Below are 24013 nucleotides of genomic sequence, written 5' to 3' on the forward strand. Positions count from 1 at the left end.
TTTCCCCAAGAGAGAAAATGCAGGCTGGAACGTCAACGCATTGGAGGCGCGAGAAAACCCATAGTTGCACTTGATTTAGTTCACGCGACCGGAGTTCGTCCTTTATGGCCGTTGGATTTCCAGTCATTTTCTGCACATCTACTCCAACCGGCGCACATTGGTGAGTTAAATTGAATCCACTCAATCTCGCGTCTGTGGGAGGAGTCCAGCTCAACAGCTGGCTGGATCGCTTTGATGCTTTTTGACCCCGCCACACACTGTCTGTGCCCTTAGAAAAAAACAAATTGTCCCATTCAAAGAAGAAAAACGGACAAGGAGGACTTAAAACTACCCAAATATTTGATGGACTATTGCAACTGCATCGTTGAATTAACTGACCTTAGTTTTTCGTGAGAAACACCGGAGATTTGCCTCGTTAAAAGGTGACAATCATTGGATTGTCTTTTGACAGAGGTGTTGCAGCTAGCTGAAGGCGCTCAGACGAGCAAGAAGAAACAAAAGGTGAGAGCGAAAAACTTGATTCTAATCGAAAAGGGAAAAAGTGATATACTGCCAATGTATCTTATCTTTATTTCCTGTAACAATTTGCTAGAGTTTATATCTAGGGAATTCAGCATCAAACCTCTAACTGAAGCTATGCAAATGTTGCACATAAAATTCTGCCATTTTGCTGCGAAAGTGTCAAAAAGCTGATCATCTGGTGTGTTTACACTAAACCAGGCGGCTAAAATAGCTAACTGTTCGGACCTGATCATGATAGCCAATAGTGACAAGACGATGATGATGAGTATTTATACATTTTTCCTCTTTCTAGACGGGACACGTCGCGCTTTACTCTCTCCCTTTCCTCGCTCCCAACTTGGGGCCAAAGTCACGAACAAATCGGCTGAGATGCAGCTGCCAGTTACCTTGAGTTAAATGGTAGTTCATGAGAGGAGAGTGCAAGTTTGGCCAAGGACGAGGAGAAAGAAGAAGACGGATTCCCGAAGCGGAGGGACAGGACGGGGAGTGGACATGTCTTTTTGGGCGATACTACCTGTCAGTCTGCCTGCCTTGACCATCACTGGAATTTGGGTTGTGTGAGTGCCTCTTTGTTTTTGTTTTAATCTAGGCTTGAACCAAAAGGCAGGCAGGTGGTGATATTGAGCAGTTTCATTGTACTGCCCAAAGGGAACGTATGCAGCCAGCTATACACTCCTATCCCCCGTGGACAGGTACTACATAAAACATTCTCATTTTAGGCTGCAAAGGTGTCGATTTCCTCCTTACCTTGATTTAATGAGGAGATGGTGGATAATTTAAAAAAAACTTTCTTTATGAAACACCATTTTCCATCACCATTTAACACGGAACCCAAACTTGCTGCGCGCGTGTGCCATCGTGCATACATTTATTTGTCCCCCTACACCAAACCCGATCACAAATATCAAAACAAACTCTGAACCAATGACATTAATTTGGGGACAGGTCGAAAAGCATTAAACATGTATGGCAATTTATCTAGTTAGCTTGCACTTGCTAGCTAATTTGTCCTGGGATATAAACATTGAGTTGTTATTTTACATAAACTGCACAAGGTCCTCTACTCCGACAAATTAATCCACACATAAAATGGCCAACCGAATCTTTCTAGTCATCTCTCCTCCTTCCAGGCTTGTTCATCTTTGAACTTATATGGTGATCTCATCTACACTTTCATAGTATTACCACGACAATGGCAATACAGTTCGTCTTTCAATCACCCACGTGGGTATAACCAACGAGGAGATGGCACGTGGGTACCTGCTTCTATAAACCAATGAGGAGATGGGAGAGGCAGGACTTTCAGCTCGATCTGCGTCAGAAATAGGACTGACTTATATTTTAGCCCTTGGTAACGCAGACGCTCGTTGGCGCAATAATTGAATAACATGGATTTCTACATTTATTTTGCGACGCTCGCGCACGCAACGTGTCCGGTCCGGTCTGTCTGGTCTGGTTAGTGGCTAAATGCTAGTCCCGGATGTTGCGTTCAGACAATCAGGTTGCAGCAGTCTGTTGTTTACCCTTGGTCTGAATGCTGTACACAATGTCAGGAATTAGCATGAGTCATGGTGATGGTAGCATGGTGTAAAGTAGCATGGTGGTGTAAAATGGTGTTTCATAAAGAAAGTACGCATATTTAAAAAAAAAAAATTCTAAAAAAAATCAACGCCTTTGCAGCCTGAATGAAGAATGTTTTATGTACGAACCGGTCCACAGGATACGAGTGTATCACAGGAGGCTGCTGAGAGGACGATGGCTCATAATAATGGCTGAATGGAGTCAATCAAACGGTATCAAACAATGGTATCAAACACATGAAACACATGTGTTTGATGAGTTAGATTAACATTCCATTTATTCTGTTCCATCCATTACTGTGAGCCTGTCCTCCACAAATAAGGAGAGACTGAGAGAAGGAAAGATGGATAGAGAGGAAGGGCTGCTGTGTTGCTGCCAGTTTCCTCTCACCTATTTCTAGGCTTGGGCGGTATACCGTATGCTGGGATATTTGGACATAGCCACTGGATGGTTTTTCAATACTGTCAACACCGTTGAAACTATTTTTGAAACAAATGTTTTTCAATTCATTTTAGTATTTGTAGCTACTTTTTAAGTAAATAACTGCAGTCAACTTGTGCAATACCTTAGTAGATAAAGCAGATCATGTTCTCCATTTCACCTGTCACATTATTTAACATTATGAAGCTTACATGCTGACCACACCGCTCGTGTCTCGTGAGCGAGTGTTGCAAAATAAATTTTAACATACATGTTATTCAATAATTTCACCCACACTGCTCGCGCGCATCAATGAGCGTCTGTGTAGCTAGGCGCTAAAATAGAACTTGGTTCTATTTGTGACGCTCGACGCCCTGCAAGTCCTGCCTCTCCCATCTCCTCATTGGTTTTTAGGAGCATATACCCACGTGGGTGATTGAAAGATGAACTGAGGTCCACACTCCAGTCCAGTCGGTTGTGGTAATGCACCTTAAAGTTGGTTGCCAACCCCCATATAAAGTCCAAAGAAGAAGAAGCCTGAAGGAGGAGAGATTCCTAGAATTGAACTCGGTTGACCGTTTAATCTGTAGATTAATTGTCAGAATAGAGGACCTTGTGCATTTCGGGTAAAATAATAACCCAATGTTTATATCCCAGGACAAATTAGCTAGCAACAGCAAGTTAGCGAGATAAATTGCCATAAATGTTTAATACTTTTTGACCTGTCCCCAATTTAATATAATTAGTTCAGAGTTTGTTTTGATATTTCAACCTGCGTGTCCTGATCGCGTCTGGTGTGGGGGGACAAAATCAACTTGCGCGAACGCGGACACACGCGAGCCTGCGGTCTAGTCAGCATGTTACCCTAGTTCACCAGAACAGTTGAGCCAGTCACCTATTTGTTTGTAAATAGCACAACAGGAGAAAGGGGGAGCAGGTGTGTATTGAGAGGGGTCATGTTTTATATTGAAAGTCAAGTGTTTTTTTTATTTCAGTAGAGTGATCAGGGACGTGCAACTATAGTTTTCCTTCACAGAAAATAAATTGGTGCAACACATTCGGCAGAAAATAGCTTAATTTTCATCAGATGACAACAGAAGTGCAACGCTATTTGGCTGGCAGAGTAAATGAGCTTACAATGAAGAAGCAAGTTATTTTTTTGCACGACCATCATATTTATAATGTTTATCATAGAAAAAATATAGCTAGTTACATTTCCTAATGTTTTGCTTAAAGTTAATGTTGCATTTTAGCAAGAAATGTAGGCTGGCTACAAAGTGAAAAGAAAAGTACCGGAGAAAAGTAGCTACACATCAGTCGGAGCACAAAATTAGTCTGATGCTGAGCAGAAATACAATAAGAAGCATTTTAGATCTGCGTTTATGAAACGCAGCAAGATATTTCTTTCTGTTTTATCATGTTTTATAATTTCACACATTTTTCATGTGTGAAAAATGCAGAATTCTGCATGAACACGACCTGTAAATTTAACTTGTTAGTTATCTAAGTAAGTGGCTGAATTAATACGTTGACGGGGCAACATATTGTGTTAGCTTTCTGCGATATTTGAGAAGTCAAGCCCTTTGGATTAGTTATATGTACAGCTTCCACTGCTATCTTGATTTCCTTGAGTTTCTTTCTTTTCCTCGGTTCATTTTCTCCTTCCCCCTCTTCCCCGAGCTGGCCTGTTGCCCTAGCGACTCCTGACTCCACACAGCTACAGCGTGTACACATGCTGCTCCAGAGCCAGTAATGTTGTTCCTGTAGACAAACATGCATCCAAAACTTTGTTCATTTGCACAATGTCTCTCCTTCACATTTGCTTGTAAATGTCCAAACTCACCAGAAATGACATTCGGTAGTTCCTACCTACAGTGCCTTCGGGAAGTATTCAGACCCCTTGACTTTTTCCACATTTTGTTACGTCATAGGCTTATTCTAAAATGGATTAAGTAAAAAAAAATTGCCTTCCTCAATCTACACACAATACCCCATAATAATAAAACAAAAACGTAATTTTGTTTTTTATTGCAAATGTGTAGAAATTGAACAAAAAAATACCTTATTACATTTTTTTCCCACTCATCTATCTACACAGAATACCCCATAATGACAAAACAAAAACAGGTTTTTAGAAATGTTATCAAATTTATATAAAAAAAAAAAACTGAAATACCTTTACTCGGAATTGAGCTCAGATGCATCCTGTTTCCATTGATCATCCTTGAATGTTTCTACAACTTGATTGGAGTCCACCTGTGGTAAATTCAATTGATTGAACATGATTTGGAAAGGCACACACCTGTCTATACAGTATACGGTCCCACAGTTGACAGTGCATGGCGCCCCCTTGTATACTAAGCCGGTAATACCGTAAATCCCGGGATGAGAGAAGGACCATATGAACATTGGATACCGCCCAACCCTACCTATTTCCTTCTTGTCCAGTGGGCCTCACAAGGCTGCCCTGTCTTCCAGAGCAGTCAATGGGCAGCGGAATTGAAAAGGCACGCTTTGTTACGTAAAAGCCCTCCTCCCACTGCCGTGGCTGGGTGGAAGTAGGGTAAATACTGGGCTGCCGGGGTAGTCACAGTGCTTATTCAGGGCTTACACACACACACACACACACACACACACACACACACACACACACACACACACACACACACACACACACACACACACACACACACACACACACACACACACACACACACACACACGGTAAGCCCTTCTCAGCCCTGCACCATGAAAGAGCTACTCAGAGCTAGACGATGACTTGACTTTATGGTCCACCCATAGCTAGCCAGCTTCTTACGTTGATTCTTCCATTGACCTTTCAGTTCACTGATGTTTTATTGAAGAGCTGTGTGTCAATTCAGTACAGTGGCCTTTTTTCCATGCTCTTCAAAATGCCGAAAACAAGTGTCCGAAAATGCTAATATTATATTGACCATTTTAGATATAGCCTAGAGGCAGCCCGAACGTAAGTTAATGTGTATTGATAGTCAGACATTCAACTCTTCTCTGTTTTGTTTCCGTGAATGAAATCTTAGATGTTGATTTGATTACAGAACAACAAATGATAGCAGCACTCTCTCTGACAGTTCATCTCCGTTTCATTTGTCATGAGACATTTCTGCAGTAAGACCTTTTTAGATTCAACAGTCTTATGCATGTGCCCAAAACCTAAGCTGCAGTCTCGGCTGACATTGGGTTCTTTTGTAGTGTTCCAGAATGTACAGATTCAAGAAGTTTCCATAGGAAAACATGGCTTTCCCTTCTGCTGCCTCCCAGTCATGCAATTATAGCCAAACCACACACACACCACCACAACTCAGCCCACGGATGTAAGCACATCTATTATTATCGTGCCACCATATACAGCCCATATAGCTAGTATCAAGGCAAAGAAAGAGCACTTTATTTTGAGAAATTGTCTATAACCAAACCACACTTGGTGTTATTTTAACTTCAAGAACTCCATGAGTTCACAAAAACGGGTTTGAGGAAAAGGGAAAAACTGGTTGAAAACAGTTAGCCAGCCCAGCTCAGTGAGGCGTGACTGTTCAGGTTGAGTGAATGTGGTGATTGTGTTTCTGCAGGAGAACTCTCTTGCTCTTTTCCCCCCCCGAACTCTGTCCTCTCCATGTTTTAGAAACCCTGAGAGGCCCATGCAGGGTGAGGACACTTTCAGTAATCTATTACTACCTGTGTCTTGTCTGTCATTCACACCTACCTGTCCTATTTTCACTTTGTGTGTGTGTGTGTGTGTGTGTGGCAGCGTACACAAGCTGATTTGTATTTTGGGAGCAGTTACTTGGTGTTTTGAGGCTAGCTAGTGTCTATCTCTTTTTCTCTCTCTCCCTCCTTTTATCCCCCTCTTTCACTTTTATCCTCCTCTCTCTTTCATGTTTCTCCCCCTCTCTATCTCATCTATCCCCTTCTCTTTTATCTCCCCCCTCTTTATCTAACCCCTTCTCTTTTATCTCCCCCTCGCTCTCTCTCTATCTATCCATCTATCTATGTATCCCCTTCTCTTATCTCTCTATCTATCCCCTTCTCTTTTATCTCCCCCTCTCTCTTCCTCCCTCCCATCGCTTACCTCTCTCTCCCTCTCTCTCTCTTCCTCCCCTATCTCTCTGTGTATCTCTCTCCTCTCCACTTTTATCTCTCCCTCTCCCCTCTCTCTGTATGATGATTATTCATGGTTGCTGTGGCTTCAGAGGCAGATGGTGGAGTGTTTGTTTACCAAAATGTAATTTCGTTTTTGGTCTCAGGTGATCTGTGTGTCATGATGTTCCTAGTAGAGCTGGCCAAAAATATCAAATCACAATATTTTTCTCATTTTTGATGGTATGTTGGTGTCGGTGTGCGTGCTCAGTCCCCTCCTGTACTCCCTGTTCACTCATGACTGCATGGCCAGGCCTGATCACCGACAACGATGAGACAGTCTATAGGGAGGAGGTCCGAGACCTGGCTGTGTGGTGCCAGGACAACAACCTCTAGCTCATTGTGATCAAGACAAAGGAAATGATTGTGGACTACAGGAAAAGGAGGACAGAGCACGCCCCCATTTTCATCGACGGGGCTGTAGTGAAGCAGGTTGAGAGCTTCAAGTTCCTTAGTGTCCACATCACCAACAAACTATCGTGGTCTAAACATAAGACAGTCGTGAAGAGGGCACGACAAAATCTATTCCTGCTCAGGAGACTGAAAAGATTGACTCTGTACCGGTACCCCCTGCATATAGCCCCTGCATATTTGCCAGCAGCATACCACCCTGCATACCACTGTTGGCTTGCTTCTGAAGCTAAGCAGGGTCGGTCCTGGTCAGTCCCTGGATGGGAGACCAGATGCTGCTGGAAGTGGTGTTGGAGGGCCAGTAGGAGGCACTCTTTCCTCTGGTCTAAAAAATATCCCAATGCCCCAGGGCAGTGATTGGGGACACTGCCCTGTGTAGGGTGCTGTCTTTCGGATGGGACGTTAAACGGGTGTCCTGACTCTCTGAGGTCATTAAAGATCCCATGGCACTTATCGTAAGAGTAGGGGTGTTAACCCCGGTGTCCTGGCTAAATTCCCAATCTGGCCCTCAAACCATCATGGTCACCTAATAATCCCCAGTTTATAATTGGCTCATTCATCCCCCTCCTCTCCCCTGTAACTATTCCCCAGGTCGTTGCTGCAAATGAGAATGTGTTCTCAGTCAACTTACCTGGTAAAATAATGGTAAAATAAAATAAATAGCCTCGCTATTGTTATTTTACTGCTGCTGTTTAATTATTTGTTATTTAAAATTTAAAATTACATTCTTTACTTAACACAATTTTTTTTGAACTTCTTAAAGTATTGTTGGTAAGGGCTTGTAAGTGAGCATTTCACTGTAACCTGTTGTATTTGGCGCATTAAATTTGATTAGATTTTTGATTTGGCCGTATTTTATGTTTCTGAATAATAAAGTTCTTAATATTTTTTATGAGTAGTGCATGGATGGCAACAAATGAATGATGTGTTGTTAATGGGCTTTCTCTATTCTGATTGTTTGATACTAAACCAAACTACAGTAGGACAAAAGCTGACGGTGAATAGGGCTCCAGACTGCGACCATTTAGTCACATTTTGCGTCCCTTTGACTTGGCTGTGCAGTTACATTTTGAATTGGTCACATCGGTGCGAGCTGCACATTCTGCATCAGGGATGGGCAACACCAAAAATCTGAAATCATGAGGGGCCACAGTGGCGGAGAGAAAAACGTTCTACAGCAAATTTTTTGCAATTCTACACATTTTGCCAAATCAATGGGGGACCCCGGTAGGGTTGGGCAGTATCCAGATTTGCATACCGTCCTTCTCTTATACTGGGATATACGGTATTACCGGCTTAGTACACAAGGGGGCGCCAAAAAAACGCAAAAAAATTCCAGAAAGGTAACACTATTACCAGAAAGCTAACACAATAAGCTAACACGTCACCTTATTAATTAATTCAGCCACTTACTTAGACAAGTAAAAATTAGGGGTCTCTTTAATGCAGAATGCTGCATTTTTCACGCAGGAAAAAATATGAATGCATAAGAAATATTTTGCTGTGTTTTGTGAACTCAGATGTAAAATGCTTCTTATTGTAATTTCTGCTCGGCATCAGACTCATTTTGTGCTTCAGTTGCACTTCTCCACTCGGATCAGAATTCAGAAAGGGGCATTCTATCAGCAGACAGCGCTCTGACTAATATGTAGCTACTTTTCTCTTGTAAAATGCAAGATTAACTTCAAGCGAAACATTAGGAAATGTAGCTGGCTACATTCTTTCTATGATTAACATTAGAAATATGATGGCCATGCATCGTTTTAGCAAAAAATACCTTGCTTTTTCATTGTAAGCTCATTTAATTGTGTGGCTGCCAGTCAAATAACATTGAAATTCTGTTTTCTGCTGTATATGTTGCACCAATGTATTTTCTGTGAAGGAAAACTATAGTTGCACTTCCCTGATCACTTTATTTAAGCAAACAAACATTTTTTACTTTAAATATAAAACCCCTGTCAATAGACAGCTGGACTCACCTGCTCCCGTTTTATCCCGTTGTGCTATTTACAAACAAACATGTGACTGGCTCATCTGTACTGGGGACAGGTGAAATGAAGAAAGCGATCTGCTTTATCTCCTAATATATTGCACAAGTTGACTGCAGGTATTTACTGAAAAAGTAGCTACAAATATTAAAATGTATAAAAAAAATCGAATAAATAGTTTAAACGGTATTAACGGTATTGAAAAATCATCCTGTGGCTATTTCCGCCCAAGCTTACCCCCAGTAATTCGACCATGATTACTACAATTCAGTGGAGACTCCTCAGAGGAGGAAGGGGAGGACTACCATACTCGCTGAATTTCATCTAAAAAAATGACAGTGAAACATTAAAAAAGTTATCCTTTTTAGAAAACTATACTAAATATATTCACATCCCACCAAATAACTGATTAAAGCACATGGTTTTGCAATGATGGTCCACAGTAGCCTCAACAGCAGTGTTGGATAGCTAAGTCAAGGTAAGCTTTTTTTCCCCCGCAAGTGCCCGCTGGTGTAACTGTTAAACTGCTTGCTGAACTGCATGATTCGACACATTGGATTGTGGGTTTACTAACGTGTTTGTAGTTCTAGTTTGTTGACTATAATGTTAATATGATGACAATGATGTTGGCTGTGTAGCGGTTATGGTTAGGGCTGTGATGGTAATTGAATATAGTGGCTTGCGAAAGAATTCAACCCCCTTGGCATTTTTCCTGTTTTGTTGCCTTACAACCTGGAATTAAAATAGATTTTTTGGGGGGGTTTGTGTCATGTTATTTACACATGCCTACCACTTTGAAGATGCAACATATTTTTTATTGTGAAACAAACAAGAAATAAGAGAAAAAAACTGAACTTGAGCATGCATAACTATTAACCCCCGCAAAGTCAATACTTTGTAGAGCCACCTTTTGCAGAAATTACAGCTGCAAGTCTATAGCCACTGGGAATTTTGCCCTTTCTTCAAGGCAAAACTGCTCCAGCTCTTTCAAGTTGGATGGGTTCCGCTGGTGTAGAGCAATCTTTAAGTCATACCACAGATTCCCAATTGGATTGAGGTCTGGGCTTTCAAGACATTCTAAGACATTTAAATGTTTCCCCTTAAACCACTCAAGTGTTGCTTTAGCAGTAAGCTTAGAGTTATTGCCCTGCTGGAAGGTGAACCTCCGTCCCAGTCTCAAATCTCTGGAAGACTGAAACAGGTTTTCCTCAAGAATTTCCCTGTATTTAGTGCCTTCCATCATTTCTTCAATTCTGACCAGTTTCCCATTCCCTGCTGATGAAAACCATCCCCACAGCATGATCCTGCCACCACCATGCTTCACTGTGGGATGGTGTTCTCGGGGTGAAGAGAGGTGTTGGGTTTGCGCCAGACATAGCGTTTTCCTTGATGGCCAAAAAGCTCAATTTTAGTTTCATCTGACCAGAGTACCTTCTTCCATATATTTGGGGAGTCTCCCACATTCCTTTTGGCAAACACGAAATGTATTTGCTTATTTTTTTCTTTAAGCAATGGCTTTTTTCTGGCCACTCTTCCGTAAAGCCCAGCTCTGTGGAGTGTACGGCTTAAAGTGGTCCTATGGACAGATACTCCAATCTCTGCTGTGGAGCTTAGCAGCTCCTTCAGAGTTATCTTTGGTCTCTTTGTTGCCTCTCTGATTAATGCCCTCCTTGCCTGGTCCATGAGTTTTGGTGGGCGGCCCTCTCTTGGCAGATTTGTTGTGGTGCCATATTCTTTAAATTTTTTAATAATGGATTTAATGGTGCTCAGGGGATGTTCAAAGTTTCGGATATTTTTTTATAACCCAACCCTGATCTGTACTTCTCCACAACTTTGTCCCTGACCTGTTTGGAGAGCTCCTTGGTCTTCATGGTGCCGCCTGCTTGGTGGTGCCCCTTGCTTAGTGGTGTTGCAGACTCTGGGGCCTTTCAGAACAGGTGTGTGTGTATATATATAGAGTGGGGAGAACAAGTATTTGATACACTGCCGATTTTGCAGGTTTTCCTACTTACAAAGCATGTAGAGGTCTGTAATTTTTATCATATGTACACTTTAACTGCGAGAGACGGAATCTAAAACAAAAATACAGAAAATCACATTGTATGATTTTTAAGTAATTAATTTGCATTTTGCAAATTTGCACCAAGCCACATCCAACCTGGAAGCCGCCAATGTGTCGGAGGAAACACCGTACACCTAGCGACCTGGTCAGGGTGCACTGCGCCAGGCCTGCCACAGGAGTCGCTAGTCCGCGATGAGACAAGGATATCCCTGCCGGCCAAACCCTCCCTAACCCGGACGACGCTGGGCCAATGTGCGTCGCCCCATGAGCCTCCCGGTCTCAGCCGGCTGCGGCACAGCATGGGCTCGAACCCAGAATCTCTGGTGGCACAGCTAGCACTGCAATGCAGTGCCTTAGACCACTGCGCCACCCAGGAGGCCTCATCCATATATTTATATGTATATATTCTTATTCCATCCCTTTACTTGTGTGCATTAGGTAGTGTCACGTTGGAATGAAGAGATTTGGCAGGCAGGCGCAGGAATGCGTAATAGTTTTTTTTAAAATTAAGCCCCAAATTACGGCGTGCCGCGTAAAGGCACGGTATAAAGACCAAACAAACACGTAACAAAAACACAGGGTTGAAACCCAGACAAGAGTGAGGAGTACCTCGAATAAATAACACTAGCCACAATGATTGTCACACGGGACGAGACCCGTAATCATCTGCGCAATCCACAAGGGCACGAAAGCCCAAAACACACAGCACAGGTACTCACATGGGACCATTAGTCGACAACCCAATGGATACCAAAGGGCACACTCATACAAGTACTAATCAGTGGGAATAGGGGACAGGTATGCGTAATGAAAGTGTGACAGGTAGGTGTTGTGGAATTGTTTGATTACGGTTAGATATTACTGCACTGTCAGAACTAGAAGCACAAGCATTTCGCTACACTCGCAATAACATCCGCTAACCATGTGTATGTGATCAATAAAATTTGATTTGATTTATGAAGAGAAATTATAGATAAAATGTATCGGTGCTCATCAGCCATTGGACATAAACATTACATAACAAATCGCAAATTCAAAAATGAGTGGTTTGGAAGGAATGAGTGGCTAACTGCAAGCGTTGCAAAGCAATCATTATTTTGCTTCCCCTGCCTGCTATTCGGTGGAAAGGGTGTGTGGTCCAAGTCTGGGTTTAAGAATTAAAAACATCTGTCTGAGAGGGTATCTTTTCCAAACTTAAAAAGATGAACATTCACACGCAACACCAAGGGACAGAAGAGGTTGAATACAGTCAATCCAGCATGACTTCTTCTGCGTTCAAGACAACTGGGAACTTGGAAAAAAACAAGCTCGGACTGTGAAAATATGTTTTGAACGGTCATCCAACTCGGAATTCCAAGTCGTGAACTCGGGCCGATTTCTAGAGCTATGACATTCCGACCTGAAGGTCAATGATGTCATGATTCGACCTTGTTTTTTTCAAGTTCTAGAATATGTATACTGTAGCTAAGAAAGTATTACTAAGTGTACAGTATGTTGTGTAGTAAGCTGTTAGTAGCCCATGGGCCTCACTCTAAGAATTTGGTCCCTCACCCCCCTCAGAATTTAGCCGACTGTTCTGACTTGGTGGTGCACATGTAGCCTATAGCCTGTTTTTAGAGAAATGTCATTATCGAATATTGTAAGAGCTTTCATTTTCTGCTTATATGCCCCTTTTAATCTACATGACTACTACATGTGGACACCTGCTCGTCGAAGATCTCATTCCAAAATCATGGGCATTAATATGAAGTTGGTCCTCCCTTTGCTGCTATAACAGCCTCCACTATTTTGGGAAGGCTTTCCACTAGATCAGTAGCTCCCAAACTTTTTATAGTCCCGTACCCCTTCAAACATTCAACCTCCAGCTGCGTACCCCCTCTAGCAACAGGGTCAGCACACTTTCAAATGTTGTTTTTTGCCATCATTGTAAGCCTGACACACACACACACACACTATACAATACATTTATTAAACATAAGAATGAGTGTCAGTTTTTGTCACAACCTGGCTCGGGGGAAGTGACAAATAGCTCTTATAGGACCAGGGCACAAATAATAATATAATAATAATCAATAATTTTGCTCTTTATTTAGCCATCTTACATATAAAACCTTATTTGATAATCAAAAATGGGGAATAACTCACCACAGGTTAATGAGAAGGGTGTGCTTGAAAGGATGCACATAACTCTGCAATGTTGGGTTGTATTGGAGAGAGTCTCTGTCTTTTTCCACACACAGTCTGTGCCTGTATTTAGTTTCCAGCTAGTGAGGGCCAAGAATCCACTCTCACATAGGTACGTTGTTGCAAAGGGCATCAGTGTCTTAACAGCGCGATTTGCCAAGGCAGGATACTCTGAGTGCAGCCCAATCCAGAAATGTGGCAGTGGCTTCTGATTAAATTATATTTTCACAGAACCGCTTGTTGCAATTTCGATGAGGCTCTCTTGTTCAGATATCGGTAAGTGGACTGGAGGCAGGGCATGAAAAGGGATAACGAATCCAGTTGTTTGTGTCATCCGTTTTGAGAAAGTACCTGCGTAATTGAGCACACAACTCACTCAGGTGCTTCGCTATATCACATTTGACATTGTCTGTAAGCTTGAGTATATTTACATACAAAACATCATACAATGATGGAAATACCTGTGTGTTGTCCTTGTTAATGCAGACAGAGAAGAGCTCAAACTTCTTGATCATAGCCTCATTTGTCCCGCACATTGAATATAGTTGCGGAGAGTCCCTGTAATCCTAGATTCAGATCATTCAGGCGAGAAAAAACATCACCCAGATAGGCCAGTCGTGTGAGAAACTCGTAATCATGCAAGCGGTCAGACAAGTGAAAATCATGGTCAGTAAAGAAAACTTTAAGCTCGTCTCTCAATAAAAAAAAAAACGTGTCAATACTTTGCCCCTTGATAACCGGTGCACTTCTGTATGTTGTAAAAGCGTTACATGGTCGCTGCCCATATCATTGCATAGTGCAGAAAATACACGAGAGTTCAGGGGCTTTGCTTTAACGAAGTTAACCATTTTCACTGTAGTGTCCAAAACGTCTTTCAAGCTGTCAGGCATTCTCCTGGCAGCAAGAGCCTCTCGGTGGATGCTGCAGTGTATACAAGTGGCATCGGGAGCAACTGCTTGCACGTGCGTTACCACTCCACTATGTCTCCCTGTCATGGCTTTTGCGCCATCAGTACAGATACCAACACATCTTGACCACCAAAGTCCATTTGATGTCACAAAGCTGTCCGTACTTAAAAAATATCCTCTCCTGTTGTCCTTCCAGTGGTTTGCAGAAGAGGATGTCTTCCTTAATTGACCCCACATAAACGTAACGGACATATACCAGAAGCTGTGCCAGGCCCGCCACGTCTGTTGACTCATCCAGCTGTAACGCATAGAATTCACTGGCTTGTATGCGAAGCAGTAATTGTTTCAAAACATCTGCAATGTCACTGATGCATCGTGAAACAGTGTTGTTTGATGAAGTCATTGTCTGTATAGTTTTTTTGGCCTTTTATTGTCCCAGCCATATCCACAGCAGCAGGAAGCTGCTGCTGTGGATATTGCCTGTCCTAACCAACCAAAAAATTAACAGAAAATAAATCAAAACAAGAGCAACAAGGCAGGTAATGCATATACTGAACTGATTTGCAGTTAAAGAAAATGTCATTTTAGTCTGTTCCACTAACTAACCTTTTCCCCCAGCATTGTCCCAGCCATATCCACAGCAGCAGGAAGAATTAAGTCCTCCACAATAGTATGGGGCTTGCCTGTCCTAACCACTCGGTAGCTCACCATATAAGATGCTTCTAGCCCCTTCTTATTAATGGTATCTGTTGCTTTTATACATGTCTTACTACTCGAAAGTCATCTTAATTCTCGCTCAAAAAACTCCCGTGGCTCATTTTTCAAATTGGCATGTTTTGTTTCTAAATGTCTGCGCAAGGGTGAAGGTTTAATCGAGTTGTGAGGTAGTACTTTTGCACATATAACACACTGTAGCTGAGGAAAGGCACTACTCCCTATATAAGTGAACCCCAAATCAATGTAGTTATCATATTTGCGCCTCTTTGATGGTCCAACGTCCCTGTCTGTTGTTCAGTGCTTTCCCGGGGAAGGGGGCAGTAGCTCTTCGGCTGCATCAGATTCACAACTGTCAGTGTCCATGCTAGCTGGGCTCACAACAAATGTAGAATTACTGATGCTAGCATTGGATGTGCTCGTGGAAGCAGAACAACTTGTGTTGTTGACAGGTGCAGGTGTAGTACTGCTGGTAGTAGCAGTACTACCAGTAGAGCTGGTATGTGTCTCTATGGATGCAGGTCTTACTTTTTTAAACCATTTATCTATTTTCGGGCAATTGGAATGAGCAGCAGCTACGTTTGGCTACAAACTGACCGTTAGTGGAATTCCCGCGAGAGAGTAACGGTTAATGTGATTGGATGTTAATTATTTGACAAGGCTACCTGTATTTGACATTGTGTTGTTATTTCGCTGAACACTAGATGGTTTAATTTTATTTTTGGCAGTAAAACGCGACTACTCAGGCGAGAAAAAAACATCACAGAAATGTATAGCTCTGTTGGAAAACATAAATGGACTGTTTGAAAATGTGAATAATAATAATAATAATATACATATATTTAAAGAAAAATGTGAATTACATTTTTATTTGGCGTACCACTGACCGAATTGCGTGTACCCCAGTTTGGGAATACCTGCACTAGATGATGGAACATTGCTATGGGGACTTGCTTCCATTCAGCCACAAGAGCATTAGTGAGGTCTGGCTCGCAGTCTGCGTTCCAATTCATCCCAAAGGTGTTCGATGAGGTTGTCAGAGCTTTGTGCAGGCCAGTCAAGTTCTTCCACACCAATCTCGACAAAACATTTATTTTATGGACTTCGCTTTGTGCATAGGGGCATTGTCATACTGAAACAGGAAAGGGCCTTCCCCAAACTGTTGCCGCAAAGTTGGAAGCACAGAATCGTCTAGAATGTCATTGTATTCTGTAGCGTTAAGATTCCCCCTTCACTGGAACTAAGGGGCCTAGGCCGAACCATGAAAAACAGCCCCAGACCATTATTCCTCCTCCACCAAATTTTACAGTTGGCACTATGCATTGGGGCAGGTAGCGTTCTCCTGTCACCTGCCAAACACAGATTCATCCGTCAGACTGCCAGATGGTAAAGCGTGATTCATCATTCCAGAGAATGCGTTTCCACTGCTTCAATGGCGGCGAGCTTTACATCACTCCAAACGACGCTTGGCATTGATATGATATTTGTGCACATAAAGATGTAGACAAATTCATCTCTATTGAACAAAATACAATGTTGTTCCCTGTTTTAACCCTCCTGCTGTGTTCTGGTCGAATTGGACCGAAGTTTTCTCTCTAAAAAATGTAGTTCATTAAATCTGATTGTCATAAGGTTCCATGACTTTGTCCACACAGGGCATCTGAACACACAAAATACATTTTGATGATTTTCATTACATTTTTGGTGTTTTATTTAAGTTTTGTACACCTGTGGTGTTCCCGGTCAAAAATGACCAGTCATTAGAAATGAATGGGTGAGACTACAATTAGTGTATAAAATTGAGTTCAGGCACATGCCCATTCATCAGATGGACACACTCCCTCTCTGCCCCACATGCATGTGTGTTTGAGCACACACACACACACACACACACACACACACACACACACACACACACACACACACACACACACACACACACACACACACACACACACACACACACACACACACACACACACACACACACACACACACACTTCACTCCCCTTCTTGGCTTCCGTGGCAACCCCCACGGGAACCTTTCCCCAATAGAATCTTTCCCCCACGGAACCACACCTGTTGGCATTCTCACAAACAATCGCAACATTGTTTCAATAATATATAGAACTTTTCTTGCAGCTCTGGTATATAAAGCTTTTTTGAGGCTTTGCTCACAATTCATTCTGTGGCAGCACAATGACCAAACGATATACTGTATGTGAGGATCTTGATCATATCTTTGATCATGACACTGGTGAGGAGGAGAGAGTCCTTGTTAAACTTTGACACAAAGCAGTCTGTGATAAATAGCACTATATGTTTCATCTGAGTATTTGTTATATTCAAAATAATCCATACATTATGCTTTTTTTCCTCAAAAACGAGTTGTATGATCTCAGGTCAATGAGGCCTACAGGCCATAAATAGCAAATAGAAGTGCAAAACGTTTAATGTTCACAAGAACTTAAGTTGCTAAAAAGATCTAACACGACATTCTGTGATTTTATATGTATTATTATACATTTACAATCAGCTATAATGGCGCGGTCATTTTAGACCGGGAACACAGCATTAATTAACATGAAACGAACACAACAGGAGGGTTAACAGTAAAGTAAAGAACAAGAGCCTAATTGTCAACCCAAAATGTATGACAAGCACTGGATTATGTTGCTCAGCAAAATATCTTGAATCAATCATTTCTTCATGGACATGTTAGATGAAACAATACATTTTTTATATACCATCTGTTGTACCTCTAAATAATGCACTGTGGATGACTTTATAAGATGACAATTGTTTTCTAATCCGTGAGCCACATTTTTGTTTTTTTTGGCGGGGGTGGGACCAAATCATGGGCAGATGCCATCAACTGAACAAGTTAGTGGCACCAGTACCATCAGGGGAAAATGTTAGTCTGGAGCCCTGAGTGAAGTAGTCCAAGTTGTAGAACCTTTCATTTATTTAGCATTATATAAACAATAAACTAATCTTTATAGACGGTATTGTAAATGTCCACACCGGTATGTGGATCTTTAAACTCTGTTTATTCAGTTTTACACACATAATAAGACAACACAATATAAATATGATCTGCTCAATTATAAAAAAATATATAAAGATACCGTACTTTAGACAAGTTAAACACACTGGGCAGAAGGGTACTGAGGTTAAAGGGCAATCTGTAGTCAATACAGGAGCAGAGCAGTCACCTCACCATTGTTCCTGTTAACAGCCGAGAGATAGGGGTGGAGAAATGCAACCACTCACATATTCACAGACAGTCATGGCCACAGACTGACCATCCACCGGATCAATTACAGTGTTTACAAACAGAGCAAAATAAGCTCACATTTAAGGCTCTGTGTCACGATCGTTGTAATATGAATCGGACCAAAATGCAGCGTGGTATGGTTCCATCCTCTTTATTTGGAAGTGAAACACACAGAAAACAATAAAGCGTAAAACGAAACGTCAAGCAAATGTAGTGCTCGCAGGCAACTAGACATAGACAAGATCCCACAAAGCACATGGGGAAATGGCTGCCTAAATATGATCCCCAATCAGAGACAACGATAAACAGCTGCCTCTGATTGGGAACCATACCAGGCCAACATAGATATATAATAACCTAGATAACCCACCCTAGTCACACCCCGACCTAACCAACATAGAGAATAAAAAGCTCTCTATGGTCAGGACGTGACACTCTGACAATAGGAATAAGGCATCCACAAGTAACATTCAATAGATATCGATGGGCACATCACCAATCTCAATGACCTCCGAAATAAACACTACAAATAGATGCTCCTCCAACCAGTAAATCACAGCGGTGTCAAATACAGATGGATGTTGTTTTAATAGGAATGCCATCAGAGGGTGGACTGTTCAAAGTAAGACCAGAATGGAGCCCAAGCATCATAAAACAGCTTGGAGTTCCCACGTGTATAGAATAAATGTTTTTCTCATTTCAGAGACCACAATACATCTCCCACCCAATATTTATAATATGGGGGAACTACCATCTTCCAGTTTTGGAGTATTAGCCGTCTAGCTAAAAGAGTTGTATAAGCAACAATGTCTGACTGAATTCTTGACAGGGTGTTGCTTATGGGCAGTACTCTGAAAATGGCTGTAAGGGGAGATAGACCTATAACAGTGTCATATACAGTGCATTCGGAAAGTATTCAGACCCCTTTTTCTACATTTTGTTATGTTACAGCCATATTCTAAAATTGATTTAAAAATGTGTCCTCATCAATCTACACACAATACCCCGTAATGACAAAGAAACATTTTTTTTTCTTCATGTTTGCAAATTTATAAAAAAAAGAATGAACAGAAATACCTTATTTACATAAGTATTCAGACCCTTAGCTATGAGACTTGAAATTGAGCTCAGGTGCATCCTGTTTCCATTGATCAACCCTGAGATGTTTCTACAACTTGATTGGAGTCCCCCTGTGGTAAATTCAATTGATTGGACATGATTTTAAAAGGCACACACCTTTCCCACAGTTGACAGTGCATGTCAGAGCAAAAACCAAGCCATGAGGTCGAAGGAATTGTCCGTAGAGCTCCAAGACAGGATTATGTCGAGGCACAGATCTGGGGAAGGGTACCAAAAAAATGTCTGCAGCATTGAATGTCCCCAAGAACACAGTGGCCTCCATCGCCACCAAGACTCTTCCTAGTGCTGGCCGCCCGGCCAAACTGAGCAATCGTGATAGAAGGGCCTTGGTTGAGGAGGTGACCAAGAACCTGATGGTCACTCTGACAGAGCTCCAGAGTTCCTCTGTGGAGATGGGAGAACCTTCCAGAAGGACAACCATCTCTGCAGCACTCCACCAATCAGGCCTTTATGGTAGAGTGGCCAGACGGAAGCCACTCTTCAATTAAAAGGCACATGACGGCCCGCTTGGAGTTTGCCAAAAGGCACCTAAAGGACTCTGACCATGAGAAACAAGATTCTCTGATCCGATGAAACCAAGATTGAAATCTTTGACCTGAATGCCAAGTGTTAAGTCTGGAGGAAACATGGCACCATCCCTACTGTGAAGCATGGTGGTGGCAGCATCATGCAGTGGGGATGTTTTTCAATGGAAAGGACTGGGAGACTAGTCAGGATCGAGGTAAAGATGAACGGAGCAAAAACATTCTTTCTGAGTGTCTTCTCAATTCACCATCACATACTTTATTGAGGGGCTATGACAGTCAATTACAAATGAGTCTGACATTATGTATTTTATCTCACCACCACTAATGAGATGGGTGTGATTAATGCATGTCTTGTCGGAACTTCTCAAAGTCAGGGGCGTGGTCGACAGTGCGCACCTCATCTCTGCTGTCACATCCAACCTGGATCGATATTTGTTTTTAATCCCAGTCGGAGCAAATCTTTTCTGATTTCCCAGTTGTCTTGAACGCACTAAGTCGGAAGTCGGAGATTTCCCAGTTCTGTGTTGGTAGTTGTTTTGAACGCGGCATTAATGCTCAGAGGGAGACAGCAGGATATTCCCTTCGAGTCAGGAATCAAAACTCCACCGTAGTGAACCGTGAATACATTCGGTCACATGACAGCTCGAACAGCTGTTTAATTTCACTTACCGGCATGTCAATCCAGGATCACAGTCAAATGGATTGGGAAGTAGGTCCCAAAGTGCTTTTCCAAGTGTTTGAGGTAAGCAGTCATCACTCCTGTGGCACTCTTATTGATGCTGTTTTCTGTTAGTAACATTCACAGCCGAGGGAAGGGGGCATGGTTCGCTTTTGAAAGACTCTCCAATAAGAATTACTTCCTCTGAATCCACTGTTTTGGTCACTCATCTATAGAATGTTTTTGTATTTCCCCTGCATGCTTGCGTTCAGTTTGTTCAGTTTCCCAAATACAGTGGGGAGAACAAGTATTTGATACACTGCCGATTTTGCAGGTTTTCCTACTTACAAAGCATGTAGAGGTCTGTAATTATTATCATAGGTACACTTCAACTATGAGAGACGGAATCTAATCCATTTTATTGCATGACATAAGTATTTGATACATCAGAAAAGCAGAACTTAATATTTGGTACAGAAACCTTTGTTTGCAATTACAGAGATCATACGTTTCCTGTAGTTCTTGACTAGGTTTGCACACACTGCAGCAGGGATTTTGGCCCACTCCTCCCTACAGATCTTCTCCAGATCCTTCAGGTTTCGGGGCTGTCGCTGGGCAATACGGACTTTCAGCTCCCTCCAAAGATTTTCTATTGGGTTCAGGTCTGGAGACTGGCTAGGCCACTCCAGGACCTTGAGATGCTTCTTACGGAGCCACTCCTTAGTTGCCATGGCTGTGTGCTTCGTGTCGTTGTCATGCTGGAAGACCCAGCCACGACCCATCTTCAATGCTCTTACTGAGGGAAGGAGGTTGTTGGCCAAGATCTCGCGATACATGGCCCCATCCATCCTCCCCTCAATACGGTGCAGTCGTCCTGTCCCCTTTGCAGAAAAGCATCCCCAAAGAATGATGTTTCCACCTCCATGCTTCACGGTTGGGATGGTGTTCTTGGGGTTGTACTCATACTTCTTCTTCCTCCAAACACGGCGAGTGGAGTTAGACCAAAAAGCTCTATTTTTGTCTCATCAGACCACATGACCTTCTCCCATTCCTCCTCTGGATCATCCAGATGGTCATTGGCAAACTTCAGACAGGCCTGGACATGCACTGGCTTAAGCAGGGGGACCTTGCGTGCGCTGCAGGATTTTAATCCATGACGGCGTAGTGTGTTACTAATGGTTTTCTTTGAGACTGTGGTCCCAGCTCTCTTCAGGTCATTGACCAGGTCCTGCCGTGTAGTTCTGGGCTGATCCCTCACCTTCCTCATGATCATTGATGCCCCACGAGGTGAAATCTTGCATGGAGCCCCAGACCGAGGGTGATTGACCGTCATCTTGAACTTCTTCCATTTTCTAATAATTGCGCCAACAGTTGTTTCCTTCTCACCAAGCTGCTTGCCTATTGTCCTGTAGCCCATCCCAGCCTTGTGTAGGTCTACAATTTTATCCCTGATGTCCTTACACAGCTCTCTGGTCTTGGCCATTGTGGAGAGGTTGGAATCTGTTTGATTATGTGTGGACAGGTGTCTTTTATACAGGTAACGAGTTCAAACAGGTGCAGTTAATACAGGTAATGAGTGGAGAACAGGAGGGCTTCTTAAAGAAAAACTAACAGGTCTGTGAGAGCCGGAATTCTTACTGGTTGGTAGGTGATCAAATACTTATGTCATGCAATAAAATGCAAATTAATTACTTAAAAATCATACAATGTGATTTTCTGGATTTTTGTTTTAGATTCCTTCTCTCACAGTTGAAGTGTACATATGATAAAAATTACAGACCTCTACATGCTTTGTAAGTAGGAAAACCTGCAAAATTGTCAGTGTATCAAATACTTGTTCTCCCCACTGTATGTCTGTTACATAGGCAAGGAGACACATTTTCTTTTCATTACAAAAAAAGTCAACCAAGTCTTTTTTTAAAACTTTTACTTGGTACTCATCCCGGATCCGGGAGCACCCCCCACAGTAAAAAAGCTGACTAGCATAGCCTAGCATAGCGTCACAAGTAAATACTAGCATCTAAATATCATTAAATCACAAGTCCAAGACACCAGATGAAAGATACACATCTTGTGAATCCAGCCATCATTTCTGATTTTTAAAATGTTTTACAGGGAAGACACAATATGTAAATCTATTAGCTAACCACGTTAGCAAAAGACACCACTTTTTTTACTCCACCAGTTTTTTACTCCATCAGTAGCTATCACTAATTCGACTAAATAAAGATATATATATAGCACTAACCAAGAAACAACTTCATAAGATGACAGTCTGATAACATATTTATGGTATAGCATATGTTTTTTTAGAAAAATTTGCATTTTTCAGGTATAAATCATAGTTTACCATTGCAGCCACTATCACAAAACTCACCAAAGCGACTAGAATAACTACAGAGAGCAACGTGTATTACCTAATTACTCATCATAAAACATTTCTTAAAAATACACAGCATACAGCAATTGAAAGACACAGATCTTGTGAATCCAGACAATATTTCAGATTTTCTAAGTGTTTTACAGCGAAAACACAATATATCGTTATATTAGCATACCACATGAGCTAACATCACCCCAGCATTGATTCAAGGCAAAAAGAGCAATAACGTTATCACCACCAAAATATATAAATTTTTTCACTAACCTTCTCAGAATTCTTCAGATGACAGTCCTGTAACATCATATTACACAATGCATATAGAGTTTGTTCGAAAATGTGCATATTTAGCATCACAAATCGTGGTTATGCAATGTAATCTGTCAAAACATGGCATGCATTCTGGCCGGCGCCATCTTGGAAAGGCACCTAAATTTACGATTATTTATCGATTAGATTGACTAAAAAAATACAGGTTGGACAGCTAATGAAAGATGCATTAGTTATTAATGCAACCGCTGAGTTAGATTTTTTAAATTAACGTTACTAGACATACAGTGTGCGTTACAGCCAGACTAGTGCCGCAACAATGGCCGACAAATGCGTTTACATTTTTCCACATAAATACGGAATAAAATCATAAATAGCTCTTACTTTTGGACGAGCTTCCATCAGTATCTTGGGCAAGGTGTCCTTTGTCCAAAAGAATCGTTGCTTTGTTGTAAAACGTCCTCTTCAACTTCGGAACTAGCAGCTAACAACAGCTACGTGGCACACACATGTCCAAATCCTCAAACGCAATACTACGAAAATTCCGAAAATAGCAATATACTCGCATAAACTGATATAAATCGGTTTCAAATAACTTCGTTATGATGTTTCTAACACCTATATCGAATTAAATCACAGACGGATATATCTTAGGCCGATAACAAGAGCTTTTCAACATGCCATTCTGATGTCCTCTCTTGCGCCTTGGCGAGCGTCCAAAAGAACGGACATGTCACTCCATTGCCTTTTATAAACTCTGAGAAATACATAGAGACTCCATTCCACTTCTCATTGGTT

At 41.9% G+C, this 24013-nt stretch overlaps 1 protein-coding gene across 1 annotated transcript in view; it reads left to right on the forward strand.

Moving 5' to 3' along the window:
- Positions 1 to 102: 102 nt before the first annotated feature.
- Positions 103 to 24013, forward strand: part of LOC139571086 (transmembrane protein 150A-like) — a 105554-nt gene continuing 81643 nt past the window's right edge. The window contains exons 1-2 of the mRNA XM_071393620.1: positions 103 to 501; positions 815 to 1079. Coding sequence (XP_071249721.1) covers positions 919 to 1079 — 161 coding nt within the window. The 5' untranslated portion in view covers positions 103 to 501; positions 815 to 918. The remainder of the gene's footprint in view (positions 502 to 814; positions 1080 to 24013) is intronic.

Source organism: Salvelinus alpinus, chromosome 3, assembly GCF_045679555.1.
Source record: "Salvelinus alpinus chromosome 3, SLU_Salpinus.1, whole genome shotgun sequence".
Classification (NCBI taxonomy): domain Eukaryota; kingdom Metazoa; phylum Chordata; class Actinopteri; order Salmoniformes; family Salmonidae; genus Salvelinus; species Salvelinus alpinus.